General features: G+C 49.0%; 1 protein-coding gene across 2 annotated transcripts in view; it reads left to right on the top strand.

Moving 5' to 3' along the window:
• Positions 1-22,691, top strand: part of ess2 (ess-2 spliceosome associated protein) — a 78,904-nt gene that overhangs the window by 35,378 nt on the left and 20,835 nt on the right. Inside the window, exons 2-9 of one of the 2 annotated variants that reach the window (XM_043716170.2) lie at positions 1,919-2,087; positions 2,278-2,376; positions 2,530-2,699; positions 3,226-3,343; positions 4,918-5,048; positions 5,528-5,630; positions 13,529-13,638; positions 14,562-14,677. In XM_043716170.2, coding sequence (XP_043572105.1) covers positions 1,919-2,087; positions 2,278-2,376; positions 2,530-2,699; positions 3,226-3,343; positions 4,918-5,048; positions 5,528-5,630; positions 13,529-13,638; positions 14,562-14,677 — 1,016 coding nt within the window. The remainder of the gene's footprint in view (positions 1-1,918; positions 2,088-2,277; positions 2,377-2,529; positions 2,700-3,225; positions 3,344-4,917; positions 5,049-5,527; positions 5,631-13,528; positions 13,639-14,561; positions 14,678-22,691) is intronic. The other variant, XM_043716171.2, reaches the window with a different exon arrangement.

The raw sequence follows: 22,691 nt of genomic DNA, 5'->3' as shown, positions 1-22,691 counted from the left end.
AGACTTTGGAGAAACTCCTAACACTCTTCGCCATGCTCTCTGAACAAAGGAAACAGTTCTTCCTCAATACAAAATCTTTACATCACAGTTAGTAATGCCCACAAGTAAACCCCAGCCACTCCCTCACAGTCACATGCCACTCGACACAATGCAGTGACCACATCATTTCGAGAAACAATATAATGTAAATCATCCCTTCATGGTCAAATCTGTTGCAAATCGTTTTTTTTTAACTACAGGGAGTAGTCAAAACTCCAACTGTAATATTCTTATTGATTTCTGTGTAGGGGATAAAAATGTAAATGGTAGGAGATGACTATGTAAATGGCTTTTGAATAATTAGAGCATGGCCATGTAAATGGCTCTGAATGCCAAGAGATGGGAATGTAAATTCCTTACAATCTACCAGTAAGTCAGAGGCATCCCACCGTGGCCTCGGGATATCCAAGTTCCTACAGGTCAGCAGAGCAAATTAACCCTTTAATATCTCAAGAGGAGATTTACAAAAGAGGATAAAGGACTTGTCATATGAGGGACGGTTGAGGACTTTCATCTGTACTCGATAGAGTTTAGAAGGATGGGGTGGGGGAAGTCTCATTGAAATTTACAGAATACTGAAAAGCCTGGGTAGAATCGACATGGAGAAGATGTTTCCACAATTAGTAGAGACTAGGACCCAAGAGCACAGCCTCAGAGTGAAGGGACGATCCTTCAGAACTGAGATGAAGGGGAATTTCTTCAGCAAGAAGGCAGTGTATCTATGTAACTCATTGCTGCAGAAGGCTGTGGAAGACAAGTCATTGAGTTTCTTAATTGGTAAGGCGACCAAGGGTTACAAGGAAAAGGCAGGTGAGTGGTGTTGAGAAGCTTATTGGCTGTGATCTGATGGTGGAACAGACTCATTGGGCTGAATGGTCTGATTCTGCTGCTCTTTCTTTATGGGGAGAGGTGAACTACCGAGATAGGACTGCCATTGAGTGTGGGGGAATGAGGGCTGTCATGGGTAGAGAGATGTTGAGGGATGAAGATCCTTTGTAAAGGAGAGACAAAGACTGCCAAGGTGATAGTGAGAGGATGTAGCAGGAAAATAGATTTTAAACCCTTCAACAAAGGACTGACAGCTAAATGGGAACCAGGAAAACTGAGTTAATGAATTCTGTGCAAAACCATGTGGAGTCCCAAGCTTAAGGCCGCTTGAGTCAGGAACTATGATAGAGGGAAAATATAATGGATGCTATTTTAATGAACAATTGGGCTACTTATTATTGAATAGTTTTATTCCATAAAGATTTGCATTTACATGTTATCACGTCTCCAAGGGGCTCACTAAGAATTACTTGAAGTGCAGTGTCTGTGTTAGAGACAAATATGCAACTGTGATCTCTCCACTCCATGGAACCAGTGTTTAGGGTGATGGCGTTTTGTTTATAGAAGCTCATGTTAACTGCTTCTAACATTGTTTCTAACGTTATACTGTTGCCCCCTGCCAATTCAAAATCTGTGATGTCTGAGATTTCGAAACTTTCCTTGTTTATTGTGGTTTTAATTTTCATGGAGTGTTGCTAATTGAGTGCGTTGATAAATTCTTCTAATACTGCTTCTATGCCAGTCTATATACTTCATATGTCAACACAAATACACGATATTGTCACTTTGTGACTGCATCTTCTAATAAAGGCTTTAAATGAAAATGGGGGAAAAAAAGCTGCTAAAAAACAAAAAAAACCTCTGAAAATCAATTGCAACTCTGAGAAAATCTCAGAAGAAGCACTTGGCAAACAAAATTATTCCAATTTCTGGTTGAGTGATCTTTGTGAATTAGCATCCAATCCCCAATCTCTGTACTTACTCCATAATCCTTCAATATTATCGTTTGCCTGTGTTCTATATCCACTGAATCTTGCACTTTATCCACCAGAATTTGGAGGAAATTATCCAACGAGACTTTTTTCCTGATGTGGAAAAGTTACGTGCTCAGAGAGAGTACTTGGAGGCTGAAGAGAATGGCGACATGGAAAAGATGCGTGAAATAACCATAAAATATGGTTCATCACTGCGCAAACCAAACTCCGGGACTCCTGCAGCTTGTAAGTGAAGATATTGTCAGTTTGTGGCTCAGTAGTAACAAATATTTCTCCACTACCTTTTTAAAAGATGCAGTGTTTCACTTTTATCACGCAGGATGAGCACATGGCTCTCACACTGCACAGGGGTGGGGGCATGGTGAGTGTGTCACTGGAGATCAAACTCTACTGTTATTGTTCTGGTCTCTTGCAGATGTCACGCCTGCTACTTTTGAAACTCCAGAGGTTGTTGCAGGATCTCCATCATCACGGAATAAAGCCTGTCAAGACGGAATGCCAAGAGCTGATGAAGGTGGTTCTCCTAATGTGGCATGCATGTCTCTTTAATAATTAGAAACTGTTCTTTCCTATTGAGTGGTAATAAAGGAATCATGGTGCATTAAAGTGCTAAGCTCAGTGCCCATATCCACCTTAGAGTGACAGGAATTGCTCTGTTTCTTTCCAGGAGAGAAGGACAGGAAGAAGGAAGAGAAAGAGCTTCCGACCCTGGATACTTTCCTGGGCAGAAGCACGAGTGAGGACAATGCCTCCTTCAATCAGATCATCGAGATTGCTGAAGAGAGGAACAGAATCAAACATGTGTGGCTATATGATGCTGAGGAAAAATCAAAGCAGGTATGACCACTTGTCCTGTTTTAATTGCATACCCTATTCTCTTTGCTCAGCTTATGGATGCCTCAACGTAGGCAACAAGATCTCTGGTAAATTAGTAGGTGGTAATGGGAGTTGCAGACCAGTGGTGTTGCCTCTTCATGAACAGAAACCACCGTGTCCAACACTGTGCCTTCCACACTTGTCTGAGGGATGTTGGTTCAGTTTATCTTGATTTCCCCCACAGCAAGGCATGTTGCTTCAGTTGTGCAGAAGCCTGACTTTTCAAAGTTTTAAACAGGCCTGGAATAAACAGACTGCCTCCTGTGATTATACCAATAATATATGTACCTAGAATCTGTCAGTGGCGATGGAGCTGAGGGCAACTCGGGTATGGGAGATACCATCTTTTTGCTACATGGTTACCTGAAATGTAACTGGGCAACCCACCCCCCTGGCCCCCAAGTGTCGCAGTGTAATGCGGGATTGTACACTGGTCTCTCGTCTATCACTTATCCAAGAATGTCTGTGTCATGGTTTCTTGTTACAGCACCATGAAGAAATGCTGGCACTGCCATCATCCAAGTTCCATGCCATCACAGCTGGAAAAGCAGGCGTGGAGACCTGGGAGTATAAAGCCAAGAATGATCTGATGTATTACCCGGAAGGTAAGAAGCAGACTGATGCCTCATTCATTCATCCTGCCTAGTGTGGATGTTGCTATCCTGTTGAGTTGCTCTGGGTGCTGATGCCCACCAGTATAGCAATGAGGTCATAGGACAGTCTCAGAATGGAGAGGGAGTCACACTGAATATTGGTGTATGATTGGATGAACATTTTGTCATTTGATAGTTACTGGACGGAGGAACAATGCCACTGTCATTGTCGGTACTGACTGAGAGAGAGATAATACTGATGTAGGTCAGGAAAAATATCCTGAGCGGTCAGAGACTTGACAGAATATAGGAGCAACAGAGCTTTGCTGAGACACTTGGAGGGAGAAAGGTGTAAGTCAAGGAAGAAAAGTGAAACCCCTTCCCGCTGACCAGAATGATTCAGTACATGGAGTTTGACAGTATTGCTGTTTCCAAGCAAAGTGGCAATATAAAATGAAAGTGAGAAAGGACTGGTCTTGGTGCATTAGTGATCATTTGCCAACAGCCCTGCCTCACTGTACCTCAGATGGTTTTGCATATTGTATATTTTGAAAGTTGCTTAAGTTTCTTGCAGTTGTGAATAAAACCTGAATGATACCCTGAAATGAGAAGACTGGTGTTACTGAGGGGTGGAGTACTAAGGAACACAGGAGACATTGATCGTCATAGGGCCATGCTCTGAATACAGTTCAGTAGGGAGGGGAGAGGAGGGTGGTTACCAGTTGTCCAATGGTCTTGATTAACTCCTTGTCGTAAATGAGCCCAGGGTATGTCGCCTTCCACCTCAGTTGGAGAACAGTTCTTGGAACTGTAACTGTCACACATGAATATATTTATAACTCCCTCCCAACAGCCCTATGGATACAGCTACCACCATGTGGACTGCAACAGCTCAATGAGATCACTCACCATTGCTTTCTGAAAGGTAATTAGGGGTCGATAGTAAATACTGGTCTTACCAGCAAAACCCACTTCCCACAAATGAATTTAAAAAGGTGTGGTGTAACAAAATGGGTGTATAGTATTTCCATTGTTTCCCTGCCTTATTGCATCACCTGATCTATAACAGGAGTGCTACCACTTAAAGTGGAATGAAACTTCCAGCTTTTGTGATTGGGTGCTGAAGGCTTGGCAAGGTCTGTTGTCCAGGCTGCATGCTGTGTTTCTGTAAAGCCAAATCCTGTGCTTTGTGGACTCTGGTGGTGAATTTCCCAACCTGCTCCATTCATTCACTCAGTTTGAGCAGTGGACTAATATGATCAGATCTGCCAGATAACAAAGCTGCAAAGTGTCCTGAGCTGGACAATCTGACTGCAGCCTTTTCTTATTCTTTCACAGGATGTGGGCTTCACTGGCTGGGCCAGCATTTATTGGCCACACCTAATTGCCCTGGAAAAGCTGGTGGAAAGTTGCCTGTGATTTGTTTTAGCTTGGATTCCACTGCCGTGCTTCCCATGATGGAGTCTGGACAGTCCTTCTCCCATGCAGCCATGGGACTGAGGAGAAGGTCTTTTTCCTGTGCTCCCCCCTGACACCAGCTGCTTCCCACTTCACATGCTGACTGCTGCAGTCTGTTTGTTTTGCAGGAGTGAAGGATGATGAGCTCTTCAAGAAACCTCGTGAGGTAGTTCACAAAAATACCCGTTTCCAAGGTGATCCATTTAGTCGAGCCCTGAGCAAGTCCCAGCTACAGCAAGCAGCCGCTCTCAATGCACAGGTATATAAATCAACCCTTTTTCAATGTTAGACCCCTCCACTATGTAGCTTTTCCAATAACTCACCATAATTACCACCTCTAGTAGGTGCCTGCACCCAACTCCTAACTTTCTCCTTCACTTTCCTCCTCCTCCAATGGTCCTCAGTGCCTCAGCCCTTGGCTGCCTGAGTTCTGATTCTTGTGTAAAGCATAAATTGTAAAGAAATGGGTTGGAGATTCATATCTGTGGCCAGTCAGGGACAGAAATCACAGGCCTTAGTGCTGCTCCAAGCCCAGGATCCCTTTCCTGGCTCCCAAGAGCAGCGAGCTCCTTGGGGCCTGATTATTGAATTTCGGTCTAGCCCTCACCCCATGACACAGGCCATAGTCTGAGTGTCACGTGGAGCAGTGTCTCGTTTACTCTAGGAGATCCTTGAGCTAGGATATCCCTATTATGGCTGTGTGTTCACTGACTGACAGTTACTACTTTTATTTTGAAGTTTAAACAGGGCAAAGTAGGGCCTGATGGGAAGGAGCTTATCCCGCAGGATTCGCCCAAAGTCAATGGCTATGGTTTTGTACGGACTCCTTCACCGGCGCCAGGTAAGAACCAATATGTTGCCAATTTCACAGAAGGGGGATGGCCGGTGGAGTTTAATCTAGATAAATGTGAGGTGCTGCATTTTGGAAAGGCAAATCAGGGCAGTTATACACCTTAATGGTTAGGTCCTGGGGAGTGTTGCTGAACAAAGAGACCTTTGAGTGCAAGTTCAAGTGAAAGTGGAATCACAGGAAGGTTGGGGGATAATGAAAAGGTCATTTGGTATGCTTGCCTTTATTGGTCAGTGCATTGAGTATAGGAGTTGGGAGGTTATGTTGCGGCTGTACAGGACATTGGTTAGGCCACTTTTGGAATAATGTGTGCAGTTCTGTTCTCCCTACTACAGGAGTGACGTTGGGAAACTTGAAAGGGTTCAGAAAAGATTTACAAGGATGTTGCCAGGTTGGAGGATTTGAGCTGTAGGGAGAGGCTGAATAGGATGGGGCTGTTTTCCCTGGAGCGTCAGAGGCTGAGGGTGACCTCATAGAGGTTTATAAAATCATGAGGGGCATGGATAGGATAAATAAACAAGATCTTTTCCCTAGAGTGGGGGAATCCAAAACTAAAGGGAAAGATTTAAAAGGGACCTAAGGGACAACTTTATCATGCAGAGGGTGGTGTATGCATAGAATGAGCTGCTAGAAGAAGTCATGGAGGCTGGTACAATTGCAACACTTAAAGAGCATCTGGATGGGTATATGAATAGGAAGGGTTTAGAAGGATATGGGCCAAATGCTGGCAAATGGACCTAGATTTATTAGGATATCTGGCCGGCTTGGACAATTTAGACCAAATGGTCTTTTTCCGTGCTGTACACCCTTATGACTCTTTGACTGAGGGCCCCTCATACTTCACTCAGATGCTCTAGAAGACTTCACTGGAAGTGCAGTTATTATTACATGGACATGGATGACAACAAGATCCTGTACGCAGCAAACAAATGATTGCTTGAGTACTGTACTCTGCCTTGGACATGACTGAAATGTTAAAATGCAAATCCAGGAAACACTTTACACAGTTGTCAGGGGAACATATATGTCTACTTGAACAGGAATTTTAGGTCTTCTGGTCTCCTATAGGACTCAGTCTGACAGCACAATATCCCTCAAAACAAGCCCTCTCACAGTGCGGTGCTCCCTCAGCATTGACCCTCCAACATTGCCTTGGTTCTGCATAATCTTTTGGTCTGCGTTTTGTGCTCAAGTATTGAAACTTGAACAATGGCCATCTTCCGATGAGTCAGTATGCTCAGGAGCAGAGAATGCCTGCCAAAAATAGTGTGTGTGTAGCAGTAATTTGTAACCAGCTAGATATTTGTTATCAACCTGTTCAGACACGTTATGACCCACACAGCTAGAGCAGTGGGGTTTTAACCTTGGCCTCCTAGCCCTGAGGCAGGGACACGATAACTGTGCTACAACAGCCCTCTGCCACCAGTTTTCTTTTTTTCTTGTAAAAGCCATCACCAAATCACCCAAATAATCTACTAAACAATTAGTTAATAAGCAATTTCTCCCAGAGGCACTCCAACAATTACAAAAGTGAAGGAAGGACAGGAAGAGAGGGAGGGCCTAAATGAAAATGGAGTTTCAGGGAGCAATAATGCACTCCAGCTGCTGTTGTGTCCCCCTCTCTCTAAATACCTCTTGAGTGTTGATGGAGTCCATGTCTCTCACTCTGAGGACTTCTCGGCATGGACATAGCCACAAAAGAGGGGCAGGAAGTTGGGAATTAGGACCTCCTCCATGTTTTACTGTTAATTCAGCCAGACCCAAGGGGAGATGCATGCAGAGTGCATCTGACTTGCTTGGCTCCCTACTGGGTGCCCAAGGATCAGGAGAATGGGGCTGAAGTGCCAACTAACACATCAGTAACAGGTTTTTTAAATAATTAAGCATAGTGAAATATTCCATAACCAATATACATGTCATCAGACCCCACAGCATGACAAAGTAAGCAGTTGGGCTTGGAATCGGTGAGCCACCTTAATCTGCAGTTACACGGGACTGCTATATGCAACATCCTTCACCGTAACTCCTTGATGGAAAATGGGAGGACTCCTGCGTTGATACAGTTCACTGGGCACCCTCCATTTGGTGCTCGATGTTGGGTCCAAGCATTGCCATCTGCAGGCAATGGAAGGCATTGGCGGTGAGCTGGATGCCCACCCCACTCTGTTTACCAACTCCTGCAGTAGCATCCAGTCCAGCCCCCTGCCACCCTGCACATAGAGCATAGAACAGTACAGACCCTTCGACCCTCGATGTTGTGCAGACCTTTTATGCCTCCCATCATCTTGTACAGTTCTATCAAGTGACCTCTCATCCTTCTTTCTCCAGTGAGAAAAGCCCTAGCACCCTCCGCCTTTCTTAATAAGATATGCCCTCCAGTCCAGGTAGCATTCTGGTAAATCTCCTCTGCACCCTCTCTAAAGCTTCCACATCCTTTCTATAATGGGATAACCGGAACTGAACACAATATTCCAAGTGTGGTCTAACTAGGGTTTTGTAGAGCTAATGTAGAACCTCGCAGCTCTTAAACTCAATCCCCCCTGTTAATGAAGGCCAACAGACCATACGCCTTCTTGACAACCCAATCAACTTGGGTGGCAACTTTGAGGGATCTGTGGACGTTGACACCAAGATACCGCTTTTACTCCACACTGCCAAGAATCTCACCTTTAACCCTGTATTCAGCATTCAAATTTGACCTTCCAAAATGAATCAATTCACATTTTTCTAGGTTGTCTACATATTGTGTCCGGAAACCCTCAAGAGAAAAAAAAAAATATGTAGACAGGCCAACAAGAGGTGAGGCCATACTGGATTTGGTTCTGGGTAACGAACCAGGCCAGGTGTTAGAATTAGAGGTAGGTGAGCACTTTGGGGATAGTGACCATAATTCGGTGACTTTTACTCTAGTGATGGAGAGGCATAAGTGTGTACTACAGGGCAAGAGTTATAGCTGGGGTCAGGGAAATTATGATGCGGTGAGGCATGACTTAGGATGTGTGGCTTGGAAAAGTAGACTCCAAGGCAAGAGTGTAAATGATATGTGGAGCTTGTTCAAGGAGCAACTATTGAGTGTCCTTGATAATTATGTACCTGTCAGGCAGGGAGGAAAGAGTCGTGCGAGGGAGCCGTGGTTTAATAAGGAATTGGAATCCCTTGTTAAATGGAAGAGGGCGGCCTATCTCAAGATGAGACGTGAAGGTTCAATTGGGGCGATTGAGAGTTATAGGGTAGCCAGGAAGGACCTGAAGAGAGAGCTAAGAGCAGCAAGGAGGGGACATGAAAGGTCCTTAGTCGGTAGGATTAGGGAAAACCCTAAGGCTTTCTATAGGTATGTTAGGAATAAAAGAATGACTAGGGTAGGAATAGGTCCAGTCAAGGATAGTAGTGGGAAGTTGCGTGTGGAGGCGGAAGAGATTGGGGAGACACTGAATGAATACTTTTCTTCAGTATTTACTCAGGAACAGGGCATTGTCGTCGATGTGAATACTGAGTCACAAATAAGTAGAATGGATGGCTTTGAGGTATGTAGAGAAGAGGTGTTGGAAATCCTGGAAAAGGTGAAAATAGATAAGTCCCCTGGGCCTGATGGCATTTATCCTAGGATTCTCTGGGAAGCAAGAGAGGGGATTGCAGAGCCATTGGCCTTGATTTTTATGTCCTCTTTGTCTACAGGAGTAGTGCCAGAAGACTGGAGGATAGCAAATGTGGTTCCCTTGTTCAAAAAGGGGAGTAGGGATAACCCTAGTAACTATAGGCCGGTGAGTCTCACTTCTGTTGTGGGCAAAGTCTTAGAGAGAATTGTAAGGGATAGGATTTATGCACATCTGGATAGGAATAATGTGATCAAGGATAGTCAGCATGGTTTTGTGAAGGGCAGGTCGTGTCTCACAAACCTTATTGAATTCTTTGAAAAGGTGACGAAGGAGGTTGATGAGAGGAAAGCGGTAGATGTGGTATATATGGATTTTAGTAAGGCGTTTGATAAGGTTCCCCATGGTAGGCTACTGCAGAAAATACGGAGATTTGGCATTGAGGGTGAGTTGGAGGTTTGGATTAGGAATTAGCTGGATGGAAGAAGACAGAGGGTAGTAGTTGATGGCAAAGTTTCTTCATGGTGTGCCGTCACTAGCGGTATTCCGCAAGGATCTGTTTTGGGACCATTGCTGTTTGTCATTTTTATAAATGACCTGGAAGAGGGGTTAGAAGGTTGGGTGAGCAAGTTTGCGGATGATACGAAAGTCGGAGGAGTTGTTGACAGTGAGGAAGGATGTGGCAGGTTACAGCAGGATATAGAGAAGCTGCAGAGCTGGGCAGAAAGGTGGCAAATGGAATTCAATGTAGCTAAGTGTGAGGTGATTCACTTTGGGAAGAATAACAAAAAGATGGGGTACTGGGCTAATGGTCGGATACTTGGTAGTGTGGATGAGCAGAGGGATCTTGGTGTCCATGTACACAGATCTCTGAAAGTTGCCACCCAGGTAAATAGTGCGGTGAGGAAGGCATATGGCGTACTGGCTTTTATTGGTAGAGGAATTGAGTTCCGGAGTCCTGAGGTCATGATGCAGTTGTATAAGACTCTGGTGCGGCCGCATCTGGAATATTGTGTGCAGTTTTGGTCGCCATACTATAGGAAGGATGTGGAGGCACTGGAACGGGTGCAGAGGAGGTTTACCAGGATGTTGCCTGGTATGGAAGGAAGATCGTATGAGGAAAGACTGAGACACTTGGGGCTGTTTTCATTAGAGAAAAGAAGGTTTAGGGGTGACTTGATTGAGGTGTACAAGATGATCAGGGGGTTAGATAGGGTTGACAGTGTGAACCTTTTCCCGCGTATGGAGTCGGGTATTACAAGGGGGCATAGCTTTAAATTAAGGGGGGGTAGGTATAGGACAGATGTTAGGGGTAGGTTCTTTACTCAGCGAGTTGTGAGTTCATGGAATGCCCTGCCAGTAGCAGTGGTGGACTCTCCCTCTTTATGGGCATTTAAGCGGGCATTGGATAGGCATATGGAGGATAGTGGGTTAGTATAGGTTAAGTGGGCTTGGATCGGCGCAACATCGAGGGCCAAAGGGCCTGTACTGCGCTGTATTCTTCTATGTTCTATGTTCTATGAACTCAGTTTGCCACTTCTCACACCAGCCTTCATGCTGTCAATGTCCCTTTGTAACCACAACAGCCCACCACGCTATCCATAACTCCACCGATTTTCTTGTCATTGGCAAATTTACTAACCCATCCTTTCATTTTCTCATCCAAGTCATTTATAAAAAAAAACAGAGGTCCAAGAACAGATCGCTGCGGGACACCACTGGTCATCGAACACCAGGCTGAATACTTTCCATCTACAACCACCCTCTGTCTTCTATGGGGCAGCCAATTCTGTATCCACATAGCCAAATTTCCATATATCCCATGCCTCCTTACTTTCTGAATTAACTTACCATGGGGAACCTTATCAAATACCTTGCGAAAATCCGTATGCACCACATCCACTGCTCTACCTTCATCAGTGTGTTTTGTCACATCCTCAAAGAATTCAATAAGGCTTGTGAGGCATGACCAAATAATCATAAATCCTGTCTCTCAGAATCCTCTTCAATAATTTGCCCACCACTGACGTAAGACTGTCTGGTCTGTAATTCCCAGGGTTACCCCAATTCCCTTTCTTGAACAAGTGAATAACATTTGCCACCTTCCAATCATCTGGTACTACTCCAGTGGAAGTGAGGATGCAAAGATCATCACCAAAGGTGCAGCAGTTTCTTTCCTTGCTTCCTGTAGTAACCTAGGGTATATCCCGTCTGGCCAAGGGGACTTATCTATCCTCATGTTCAAAATTTCCAGCACATCCTTCTCCTTAACATCAACCTATTTGAGAGTATTAGTCTGTTTCACACTGTCGTCACAAACAGGTCCCTCTCACTGGTGAAGACTGAAGCAGAGTATTCATTAAGGACCTCCCCTACCTCCTTCAACTCCAGGTACAAGTTTCCTCCACTATCCCTGATAGCCTCACACTGGCCATCTTCTTGTTCTTCACATAAGTGTAGAATGTCTTGGGGTTTTCCTTAATCCTACCTCAAGCTTAAGTAAGCTTCCTTCTTCCTCTTGAGTAGATGTTCTATATCTCTTATCATCCAAGGTTCCTTCACACTACCAGCCCTTCCTTGCCTTCCAGCACATGCAGCAAATGCTCCCTAAACAACCTCCACATTCCTGATTCTGATCAGTCCCGCAGCCACGTCCATCCCTTCCACCAGACACTCAAACTTGTGATGAAGGAGGTGCTGATTCCTGATCAGTGGTTCTCTGATGATTGCTGCCTTTCCTGGTGGTGGGAAGGTCTGAGTCGATCATGTTCCAGATATTGATCAGGTTTGGTAATATAGGTAGTATCTCGAGGGAGACCCTAAACAGGAGCAGCATATTATAATTGAGGAGAAAATTATTGCAGATGCTGGAATCTGTACTGAAAACACAATGCTGGAGATCACAGCAGGTCAAGCAGCATCCATGGCGAGAGAACAAGCTAACGTTTTGAATCTAAATAACTCAAAAGAAATGCATTGCCAGGGAAGAGGTCCAATGTAAAGGTATCTGTGCAGGGTCCAAGTGTGACAGTGCTGTCACTTTAAAAAGGTTATTTTGTTCTTTGTCTTTTTTTTCAAGAGTAGTCATAAAGGCAGAGGTGAAGAAATTTCTAGTTTAACACTGGCAGGATAGTGGTCAGTTCTCCCAGTTCAGATTTTTTTCTCGTTTGGTTTAGCTGTGGCAGTTACAAGATGCTCGTGTCCAGGAAAAGGTTGCAGCTACAGCAGATGATTCCTGACTGACTTTTCTCTCTGAAATCACTTGGAAAGTTGTTCTCCCCTGTCGGCAGAACCTGTGTTAAATTTACTTTGATGCCAAGGGTTGTGTTTATGGGATGTTACTGGATTGGAACGGCTCCTTAGTTAAGTTTTTGTAAGGGTTGGTTAAGTTTTCCAATAATTAAGTTATTCTAAATTCCATTTTCTTTTGTTTGTGTTTCAACTGTTGTGTTTAAATAACTTATGTTTTGCTTAAAACGGAGTGGTTTGACCAGCTGCATCACACGTGGAATAGCCACTTCACATCTGCTTTTAAAATAAGAAAAATGTTGGGTCATGGCTACCTTTTTAAAATATTTTGAGGGGGGTATAGCCTGGTCCATAACATGAGGTGCACCAGCAACTGATGGCTCTCCTTAATGAGCAGACTCCAAACGTTTGCAGTGATCCAGTGCACCACCTTGTCCCAGAAAAAGTTGACCAACAACTTCTGAATTTTTGTGACAGAGTCGGGGGAGAGGTCAAAGGTACCAGCTGGTACCACAGCATTGTGGCCACCAGTTGGCTTATGCACAACACTCAACCCCTGTTAAGGTAAGAAACTGAAAGAATTGTGGATGCTGTAAATCAGAAGCAAAAGCAGGAATTGCTGGAAAAGCTGAGCAAATCTAGCAGCATCTGTGGGGAGAAATCAGAGTTATTTTTCAGGTCAAGTGATCCTCCATCAGAACTGTAAGACAGCATTTGCAGCAGTCCTGTCCAGCTGCCGAAGCAAGCTGTGACTCATGTGGATCCTGTGGCCTAGCAATTTCTATCAAGTACCACAGTTAACTTTGAATTTGTGTCCTGAGAGTTTTACCCCAGCCTCTATGCTTAATCCAGCAACATTACCTTTATACCATTTCCTTTGCCTGAATGTAGTTATTTAATCAATCTGTTCAGACATAACATCCCCAGGGCAGGTGGGACTTGATCCAGGGCCTCCTGGCCCAGAGATTGGGAAACCATGTCTGCACCACAAAATACATTTTGTAACCAAGCATGAAAGGCTATTGATTGCATCTTGTGTACCTGTAGGTGTGAATGACTCCCCAATGATGACATGGGGTGAGATTGAAGGCACTCCATTCCGTCTGGAGAGCTCAGAAAGTCCTCCTGTGGACAGGACGCCAGGACCAGCATTTAAGGTAAATAGAATAGACCAGGCGGGGGGGGGCCTGCAGTCAGGACAGACAATCCTTCATCCCATATCCCCTATTGGCCTGCTCTAGGACATGGACCTTCACTGTCTGACACCTTCTGAGACTGACCCCTTCACAGCTGGACACTCTCAGACTGATCCTTCACACAGTCTGACCCCCACCCTCCTCACAGTCCGACACACTCACCTCACAATCTGACCTCCTCACCTCGCAATCCAACCTTCCCCTCGCAGTACGACCCCCTTTGCAATCTGACAGCCCCTCACCACCTCACGACCCAACACCCAACCCCCCCCTTTCCACTCCAAAATCCACCCCCTCTGACAGCAACACCCTTTTAGTCTGACACATGAGCTCTGCAGTTTTGTGCAGTCTGACTGGTTACTGTTATAATAAAAGCAAACAAAAACGAAAGTATGTAGTTTTCAGAATAGACAATTATCTATCTGATGCATTTGCTCCATTTTTCCTGTGGTGTTGCTCAAGTTTTTATGTGTCTCCAGCAATTTGGTTTTATTTATTTCAAATTGCTCTCAGTTGCTTTATTATTGCTCCTGTATGAGGTGATGTGAATATATTGAGATTGGAGTTTCATTGTTTCAATGTGTTGGTAATGGAGCCCAGTTTCCCTTCAGCTTCCCCTAAGTAGATTGATGTCAAAGCTGGTATGATCAGTGTGAGCTGTGACAGCTTTGCCATCCGTCATAATATTGAAAGCTGAGACTTGTCTCCAAACAGTTGGCCTTTGAACTTTGTAGCAGGTGGATTCTCTCTCTGGTGAACTGTGGCTGAGCTTTTCTAGGGTACTGACATTGACAAGAATAATGAACCAGCCACTTCAAGAAACTATCTATTTAATTACTGTGATTGGTTTCCCTCTGACCCAGAGTGTCTCTCCTTCTGACCAGATTCTCGAACCAGGCCGCAGAGAGAGGCTAGGCCTAAAAATGGTCAATGAGGTCGCTGCCAAGAACAGAACCAAGAAGCAGGAAGCTTTGCGAAAGGCCACACAGAGTCTGGCCAGGTGAGACTGACCATGCACAAACAGTTACAGCTGGTGCCTTGTGCCTTGGCCCAGGGTCGGCCAGGCTTATTGTGTGCTGCAGGCAAGGTCACTGATTGTACCAATGGACTGTTTACTACTGTTAGATTCAGTCCTCGTGAGAGTCTGGAAACATGTCCTCAGACCATCAGAGCACTGGGCCACTTTATACTGTGGGCGATGTAAGAGGGAGTTACATTCAGCAATGTCCTGCTGGCAAGATTTGAAACACATTCAACAGAATGCCAGTGGGCACATCATGCTCAACACATTTCCAAGTGGCTGCTGGTAGGACATTGTTTACCAGAGCACTTTAATAATTTTAATGCTGTGAAGTATTTTCGATTGGTGAATTGGAGTCTCAGAATTATTACAATGCAGGAGGAGGTCAGGACCCATCATATCTCTGAACACTTTGGATTTTTCCCTTTAATAAAATGCATTGTTTCTTTTCATAATAATCTAATGCACTTCCAGGCAGTGCATTCTCGAGTCCAACCATTCAGTGTGCAAAAACGTTTTTTCTGACTTTGCATTGCTTTTCTTGCAGTTTACTTTAAATGTGAACCCTCTGATTCTCCATCCTCTTACAAGTGGGAACAGTATATTTCTATTTACTCTATCCGACCTTTCAAGATTTTGAAAGTTTCTATCAAAATTCTGCTCAACTTTCTTCTGTCAAGAAAACAGTTCCAAATTCTACAAGTTACCTCATAACTGAGGTTTCTCACTGATGGACTGTTGAGGCAAGATTGTGGGGGTGTGATGATCTGCTGAGCTGAGTTTGAATTGCTGTGAACTACCACTGTGAGCATTGCATACCTGTGTGAAAAGAGTGAAACCCAGGCTAGCCTATAATGCACTCTGCAGTCAAATAGTCTGCTTTACCCTCACCATTTAGAAACAGTCCTTGAAACTTTTGAGTTTGTACACAGTACAAACTGGGATACCAAGGGAGTCTAAAAATAGCAAAAGTAATCCATTTAGGTCTTCAATCCCATTCTACTGTCCAGTGAGATCATAGATCATAGCGATGTACAGTATGCAAACAGACTCTTTAACAGACTCTTTGGTCCAACTCCTCCATGCTGGCCAGATATTCTAACCTGAACTAGTCCTATTTGTCAGCATTTGGCCCATTTCCCTGTTGACCCTTCCTATTCACATAGCTATCCAAATGCCTTTTAAATGCTGTAATTGTACCAGCCTCTACCACTTTCTCTGGCAGCTCATTCCATACACGCACCACCCTCTGCGTGAAGACGTTGCCCCTCCGGTCTCTTTTTAAATCTTTCCCCTCTCACCCTAAACCTATGCCTTCTAGTTTTGAACTCCCCCACCCCAGGTCACCCCTCAGCCTCCGACAATCCAGGGAGAACAGCCCCAGCCTATTCAGCATCTCCTTGTAGCTCAGATCCTGTAGGTCAGATGGGCAGCATGGAGGCTCAGTGATTAGCACTGCTGTCTCATAGCACCAGGGTTCCATGTTCGATTCCAGTCTTGGGTGACTGTCTATGTGGAGTTTGCACATTCTCCCCATGTCTGCTTGGGTTTCCTCCAGGTGCTCCGATCTCCTTCCACAGTCCAAGGCCATGCTAAATTGTCCAGAGTGTTAGGTGCATCATTCAGAGGGAAATGGATCTGGGTGGGTTACTCTTCGGAGGGTCAGTGTGGACTGGTTGGGCTGAGGGGATGTAACTGTAGAGAATCTAATCTAATCTAATCCTCCAACCCTGGCAACACAATTGTAAATCTTTTCTGAACCCTTTCAAATTTCACAACTTGAGGGAATCCAGAATTGCACATAATATTCCAAAGGTGGCCTAACCAATGTCCTGTTCAGCGACAACATGACTTCCCAACTCCTGTACTCAATGCTCTGACCAATAAAGGAAAGCATACCAAATCACTATCCTATCGACCTGCGACTCTACTTTCAAGGAGCGATGAACCTGCACTCCAAAGTCTTTGTTCAGCAACACTACCCAGGATCTTACCATTTAAGTGTGTAAATCCTGCCCTGATTTGCCTTTTCAAAATGCAGCACCTCACATGTATTAAATTAAACTCCATCTGCCACTCCTCGGCAGATTGGTCCATCTAATCAAGATCCCGTTGGAATCTGAGGTAAACTTCACTATCTCCAACACCTCCAATTTTGGTGTCATTTGCAAACTTACTAACTGTACCTCCTATGTTCACATCCAAATCATTTATATAAATGACAAAAAGCAGTGGACTCAGCACCGATCTTTGTGGCACTCCACTGGTCACAGGCCTCCAGTCTGAAAAGCAACTTTCGACCACTACCCTCTGTCTTCTCCCTTTGAGCCAGTTCTGCATCCAAATGGCAAGTTCTCCCTGTATTCCATGTGATCTAACCTTGCTAACCAGTCTACCAGGAGGAACTTTGTCGAATACCTTACTGAAGTCCATACCGATCACGTCCACCGCTCTGACCTCATCAATTCTCTTCGTTACTTCTTCAAAAAACTAAGTCAAGTTAGTGAGACACGATTTCTCACAGACAGAGCCATACTGACTATCCCTAATCAGTCCTTGCCTTTCCAATCCTGTTCCTCAGGATTCCTTCCAGCAAACTTGCCTACCACTGATGTCAGGCTCACCGGTCCATAGTTCCATGGCTTTTCCTTACCAGCTTTCATAAATAAAGCATTCAGCGCTACCACCTTTGTAATATGGGCATTTTTCAAAATGTCACCGTCTATTTTCCCACATGCTATATCTTCTGTGTCTTCCTCCACAGTAAACACTGATGCAAAATACTCATTTGGTATTTCTCCAACCTCCTGTAGTTCCACGCATAGGGTGCCTTGCTCATTTTTAGATGAGATTCCCTACAGTATGGAAACAGGCCATTTGGATCAACAAGTCCACACCTGACCCATTTCCCTCTGACTAATGCACCTAACACTATGGGCAATTTAGCATGGCCAATTCACCTAACCTGCACATCTTTGGACTGTGGGAGGAAACCGGAGCACTCAGAGGAAACCCATGCAGACACGGGGAGAATGTGCAAACTCCACACAGACAGTTGCATGAGGCTGGAATTGAACCTGGGTCCCTGGCGCTGTGAGGCAGCAGTGCTAACCAGTGAGCCACCTGCCGCCCCAAAAGATATTGAAAAGAAACAAGGCCTGGTGAAAAGGGACCTTTTGAGTCTCTCAGGCAGCTCAAGTCAATCCAATGAGCCGATGTAAGACAAATTTGTCAGCCATTACATGTACTATCACTAGACCAATATTGTTCCTCTGCAGCCCTTTCTTAAAAAGGTTAATTAAGTCATAAGACTAACAGAAATCAAAGTATAAATCAGGTAACAATCCATATTGCAGTAGTACCATGGAAAGTTAACTTGAAGCTGGACCTCAGGGGCCCTGTTCCGTCCCTTGTTTACCCTTTGGTCCTTAATGTATTTATAGAATCCCTTTGGATTCTCTTTACCCTTATTTGCCAAAGCTATCTCCTGTCCCATTTCTGCCATCCTGATTTCCCTTTTGGAAGTATACTCCTACTGCCTTTATACTCTTAAGGATTCTTTCATTCAATCTATCTTGTCTATACCTGACATATGCTTCCTTCTTTTCCTTAACTAAAACCTCAATTTCTTTAGTCATCCAGCATTCCCTACACCTACCAGCCTTGCCTTTCACTCTAACAGGAATGTACTGTGTCTCGACTCTCATTACCTCATTTCTGAAGGCTTCCCATTTTGCAGCCTTTCCTTTACCTGCGAACATTTGCCCCCAATCAGCTTTTGAAAGTTCTTGCCTAATACCGTCAAAATTGGCCTTCCTCCAGTTCAGAACTTCAACTTTTAGAGCAGGTCTATCCTTTTCCATCACTATTTTAAAGCTAATAGCATTGTGATCGCTGGCCCCAAAGTTCTCCTGCACTGACACCTCAGTCACCTGCCCTGTTGAAACAGTCTCTGCCCCTGTATAATACCCACTGCCCAACCCAAAGTCAAACCCAAAGTATCTCCCCCACTTTCTCCCCACACATTGATTGCTTCACTCTGCCGACCACCCGATAACACAGTTCCGCTGTCTCCTCTTGCCCCCTCCCTGCGCTTGGATCAATTCCACCCCACCCCAACTACCATCTCTCTCTCTCGCCCTGATCCCCATCAAGCCTCTCTCTCTCAGTTCTCTGTCTCTCTGACCCTATTTTCTCTCGCGATGTCTCTTGTTCTCTCTCATTTACGTTTTCGCTCTCGCTGTCTCATGCTTTCGTGCTCTCGCGCTCTCTCTGGATTTCTCTCTCTCGCTGTCACTGGTTTTCTGTCTCTTTCCGCACCCACCCCGTATCTTCCCTCCCCTCTCTGTCTCCACCTCCCCCGTCTCTCTCCCCCCTCCCCGTTCCTCCCTGACTCTCCCTCCCTGACTCTCCCTCCCCGACTCTCCCTCCCCGACTCTCCCTCCCCGACTCGCCTTCCCCGACTCGCCTTCCCCGACTCTCCCTCCCCGTCTCTCTCCCCCCCGTCTCTCTCCCCCCGTCTCTCTCCCCCGCCGTCTCTCCCCCCCGTCTCTCTCTCCCCCCTCCGTCTCTCTCTCCCCCCTCCGTCTCTCTCTCCCCCCTCCGTCTCTCTCCCCCCCGTCTCTCTCCCCCCCGTCTCTCTCTCCCCCCCGTCTCTCTCTCCCCCCCGTCTCTCTCTCCCCCCCGTCTCTCTCTCCCCCCCGTCTCTCTCTCCCCCCCGTCTCTCTCTCCCCCCCGTCTCTCTCTCCCCCCCGTCTCTCTCTCCCCCCCGTCTCTCTCTCCCCCCCGTCTCTCTCTCCCCCCCGTCTCTCTCTCCCCCCCGTCTCTCTCTCCCCCCCGTCTCTCTCTCCCCCCCGTCTCTCTCTCCCCCCCGTCTCTCTCTCCCCCCCGTCTCTCTCTCCCCCCCGTCTCTCTCTCCCCCCCGTCTCTCTCTCCCCCCCGTCTCTCTCTCCCCCCCGTCTCTCTCTCCCCCCCGTCTCTCTCCCCCCCCCGTCTCTCTCTCCCCCCCCGTCTCTCTCTCCCCCCCGTCTCTCTCACCCCCCCGTCTCTCTCCCCCCACCCCCGTCTCTCTTCCCCCCCCCGTCTCTCTTCCCCCCCCCCCCCGTCTCTCTCCCCCCCCCCGTCTCTCTCCCCCCCCCCGTCTCTCTCCCCCCCCCCGTCTCTCTTCCCCCACCGTCTCTCTTCCCCCCCCCCACCCCGTCTCTCTTCCCCCCCCGTCTCTCTTCCCCCCCCCCCGTCTCTCTTCCCCCCCCCCCGTCTCTCTTCCCCCCCCCGTCTCTCTTCCCCCCCCCGTCTCTCTTCCCCCCCCCGTCTCTCTCCCCCCCCCCGTCTCTCTCCCCCCCCTGTCTCTCTCCCCCCCACGTCTCTCTCCCCCCCACGTCTCTCTCCCCCCCACGTCTCTCTCCCCCCCACGTCTCTCTCCCCCCCACGTCTCTCTCCCCCCCACGTCTCTCTCCCCCCCACGTCTCTCTCCCCCCCACGTCTCTCTCCCCCCCACGTCTCTCTCCCCCCCACGTCTCTCTCCCCCCCACGTCTCTCTCCCCCCCACGTCTCTCTCCCCCCCACGTCTCTCTCCCCCCCACGTCTCTCTCCCCCCCACGTCTCTCTCCCCCCCACGTCTCTCTCCCCCCCACGTCTCTCTCCCCCCCACGTCTCTCTCCCCCCCACGTCTCTCTCCCCCCCACGTCTCTCTCCCCCCCACGTCTCTCTCCCCCCCACGTCTCTCTCCCCCCCACGTCTCTCTCCCCCCCACGTCTCTCTCCCCCCCACGTCTCTCTCCCCCCCACGTCTCTCTCCCCCCCACGTCTCTCTCCCCCCCACGTCTCTCTCCCCCCCACGTCTCTCTCCCCCCCACGTCTCTCTCCCCCCCACGTCTCTCTCCCCCCCACGTCTCTCTCCCCCCCACGTCTCTCTCCCCCCCACGTCTCTCTCCCCCCCACGTCTCTCTCCCCCCCACGTCTCTCTCCCCCCCACGTCTCTCTCCCCCCCACGTCTCTCTCCCCCCCACGTCTCTCTCCCCCCCACGTCTCTCTCCCCCCCACGTCTCTCTCCCCCCCACGTCTCTCTCCCCCCCACGTCTCTCTCCCCCCCACGTCTCTCTCCCCCCCACGTCTCTCTCCCCCCCACGTCTCTCTCCCCCCCACGTCTCTCTCCCCCCCACGTCTCTCTCCCCCCCACGTCTCTCTCCCCCCCACGTCTCTCTCCCCCCCACGTCTCTCTCCCCCCCACGTCTCTCTCCCCCCCACGTCTCTCTCCCCCCCACGTCTCTCTCCCCCCCACGTCTCTCTCCCCCCCACGTCTCTCTCCCCCCCACGTCTCTCTCCCCCCCACGTCTCTCTCCCCCCCACGTCTCTCTCCCCCCCACGTCTCTCTCCCCCCCACGTCTCTCTCCCCCCCACGTCTCTCTCCCCCCCACGTCTCTCTCCCCCCCACGTCTCTCTCCCCCCCACGTCTCTCTCCCCCCCACGTCTCTCTCCCCCCCACGTCTCTCTCCCCCCCACGTCTCTCTCCCCCCCACGTCTCTCTCCCCCCCACGTCTCTCTCCCCCCCACGTCTCTCTCCCCCCCACGTCTCTCTCCCCCCCACGTCTCTCTCCCCCCCCACGTCTCTCTCCCCCCCCCACGTCTCTCTCCCCCCCCCACGTCTCTCTCCCCCCCCACGTCTCTCTCCCCCCCACGTCTCTCTCCCCCCCACGTCTCTCTCCCCCCCACGTCTCTCTCCCCCCCACGTCTCTCTCCCCCCCACGTCTCTCTCCCCCCCACGTCTCTCTCCCCCCCACGTCTCTCTCCCCCCCACGTCTCTCTCCCCCCCACGTCTCTCTCCCCCCCACGTCTCTCTCCCCCCCACGTCTCTCTCCCCCCCACGTCTCTCTCCCCCCCACGTCTCTCTCCCCCCCACGTCTCTCTCCCCCCCACGTCTCTCTCCCCCCCACGTCTCTCTCCCCCCCACGTCTCTCTCCCCCCCACGTCTCTCTCCCCCCCACGTCTCTCTCCCTCCCACGTCTCTCTCCCCCCCCACGTCTCTCTCCCCCCCACGTCTCTCTCCCCCCCACGTCTCTCTCCCCCCCACGTCTCTCTCCCCCCCACGTCTCTCTCCCCCCCACGTCTCTCTCCCCCCCCGTCTCTCTCCCCCCCCGTCTCTCCCCCCCCACCCCGTCTCTCTCCCCCCCCCCCCGTCTCTCTCCCCCCCCCCGTCTCTCACTCCCCCCCCTGTCTCTCTCCCCCCTGTCTCTCTCCCCCCTGTCTCTCTCCCCCCTGTCTCTCCCCCCCCACCCCGTCTCTCTCCCCCCCCCCGTCTCTCTCCCCCCACCGTCTCTCTCCCCCCCCCGTCTCTCCCCCCCCACCCCGTCTCTCTCCCCCCCCCCGTCTCTCTCCCCCCTCCCGTCTCTCACTCCCCCCCCTGTCTCTCTCCCCCCTGTCTCTCTCCCCCCTGTCTCTCTCCCCCCTGTCTCTCTCCCCCCTGTCTCTCTCCCCCCTGTCTCTCTCCCCCCTGTCTCTCTCCCCCCTGTCTCTCTCCCCCCTGTCTCTCTCCCCCCTGTCTCTCTCCCCCCTGTCTCTCTCCCCCCTGTCTCTCTCCCCCCCGTCTCTCTCCCCCCCGTCTCTCTCCCCCCGTCTCTCCCCCCCCGTCTCTCTCCCCCCCCCCGTCTCTCTCCCCCCCCGTCTCTCTCCCCCCCCCGTCTCTCTCCCCCCCCCGTCTCTCTCCCCCCCCGTCTCTCTCCCCCCCCGTCTCTCTCCCCCCCCGTCTCTCTCCCCCCCCGTCTCTCTCCCCCCCCGTCTCTCTCCCCCCCCGTCTCTCTCTCCCCCCCCGTCTCTCTCTCCCCCCCCCGTCTCTCTCCCCCCCCGTCTCTCTCCCCCCCCCCCCGTCTCTCTTCCCCCCCCGTCTCTCTTCCCCCCCCCCCGTCTCTCTTCCCCCCCCGTCTCTCTTCCCCCCCCGTCTCTCTTCCCCCCCCGTCTCTCTTCCCCCCCCGTCTCTCTTCCCCCCCCCGTCTCTCTTC

This window comes from Chiloscyllium plagiosum, unplaced genomic scaffold, assembly GCF_037043375.1.
Source record: "Chiloscyllium plagiosum isolate Xiang-an unplaced genomic scaffold, Cpla_swu_hap1 HiC_scaffold_24, whole genome shotgun sequence".
Classification (NCBI taxonomy): Eukaryota; Metazoa; Chordata; class Chondrichthyes; order Orectolobiformes; family Hemiscylliidae; genus Chiloscyllium; species Chiloscyllium plagiosum.
This window is presented reverse-complemented; position numbering and strand designations above follow the sequence as displayed.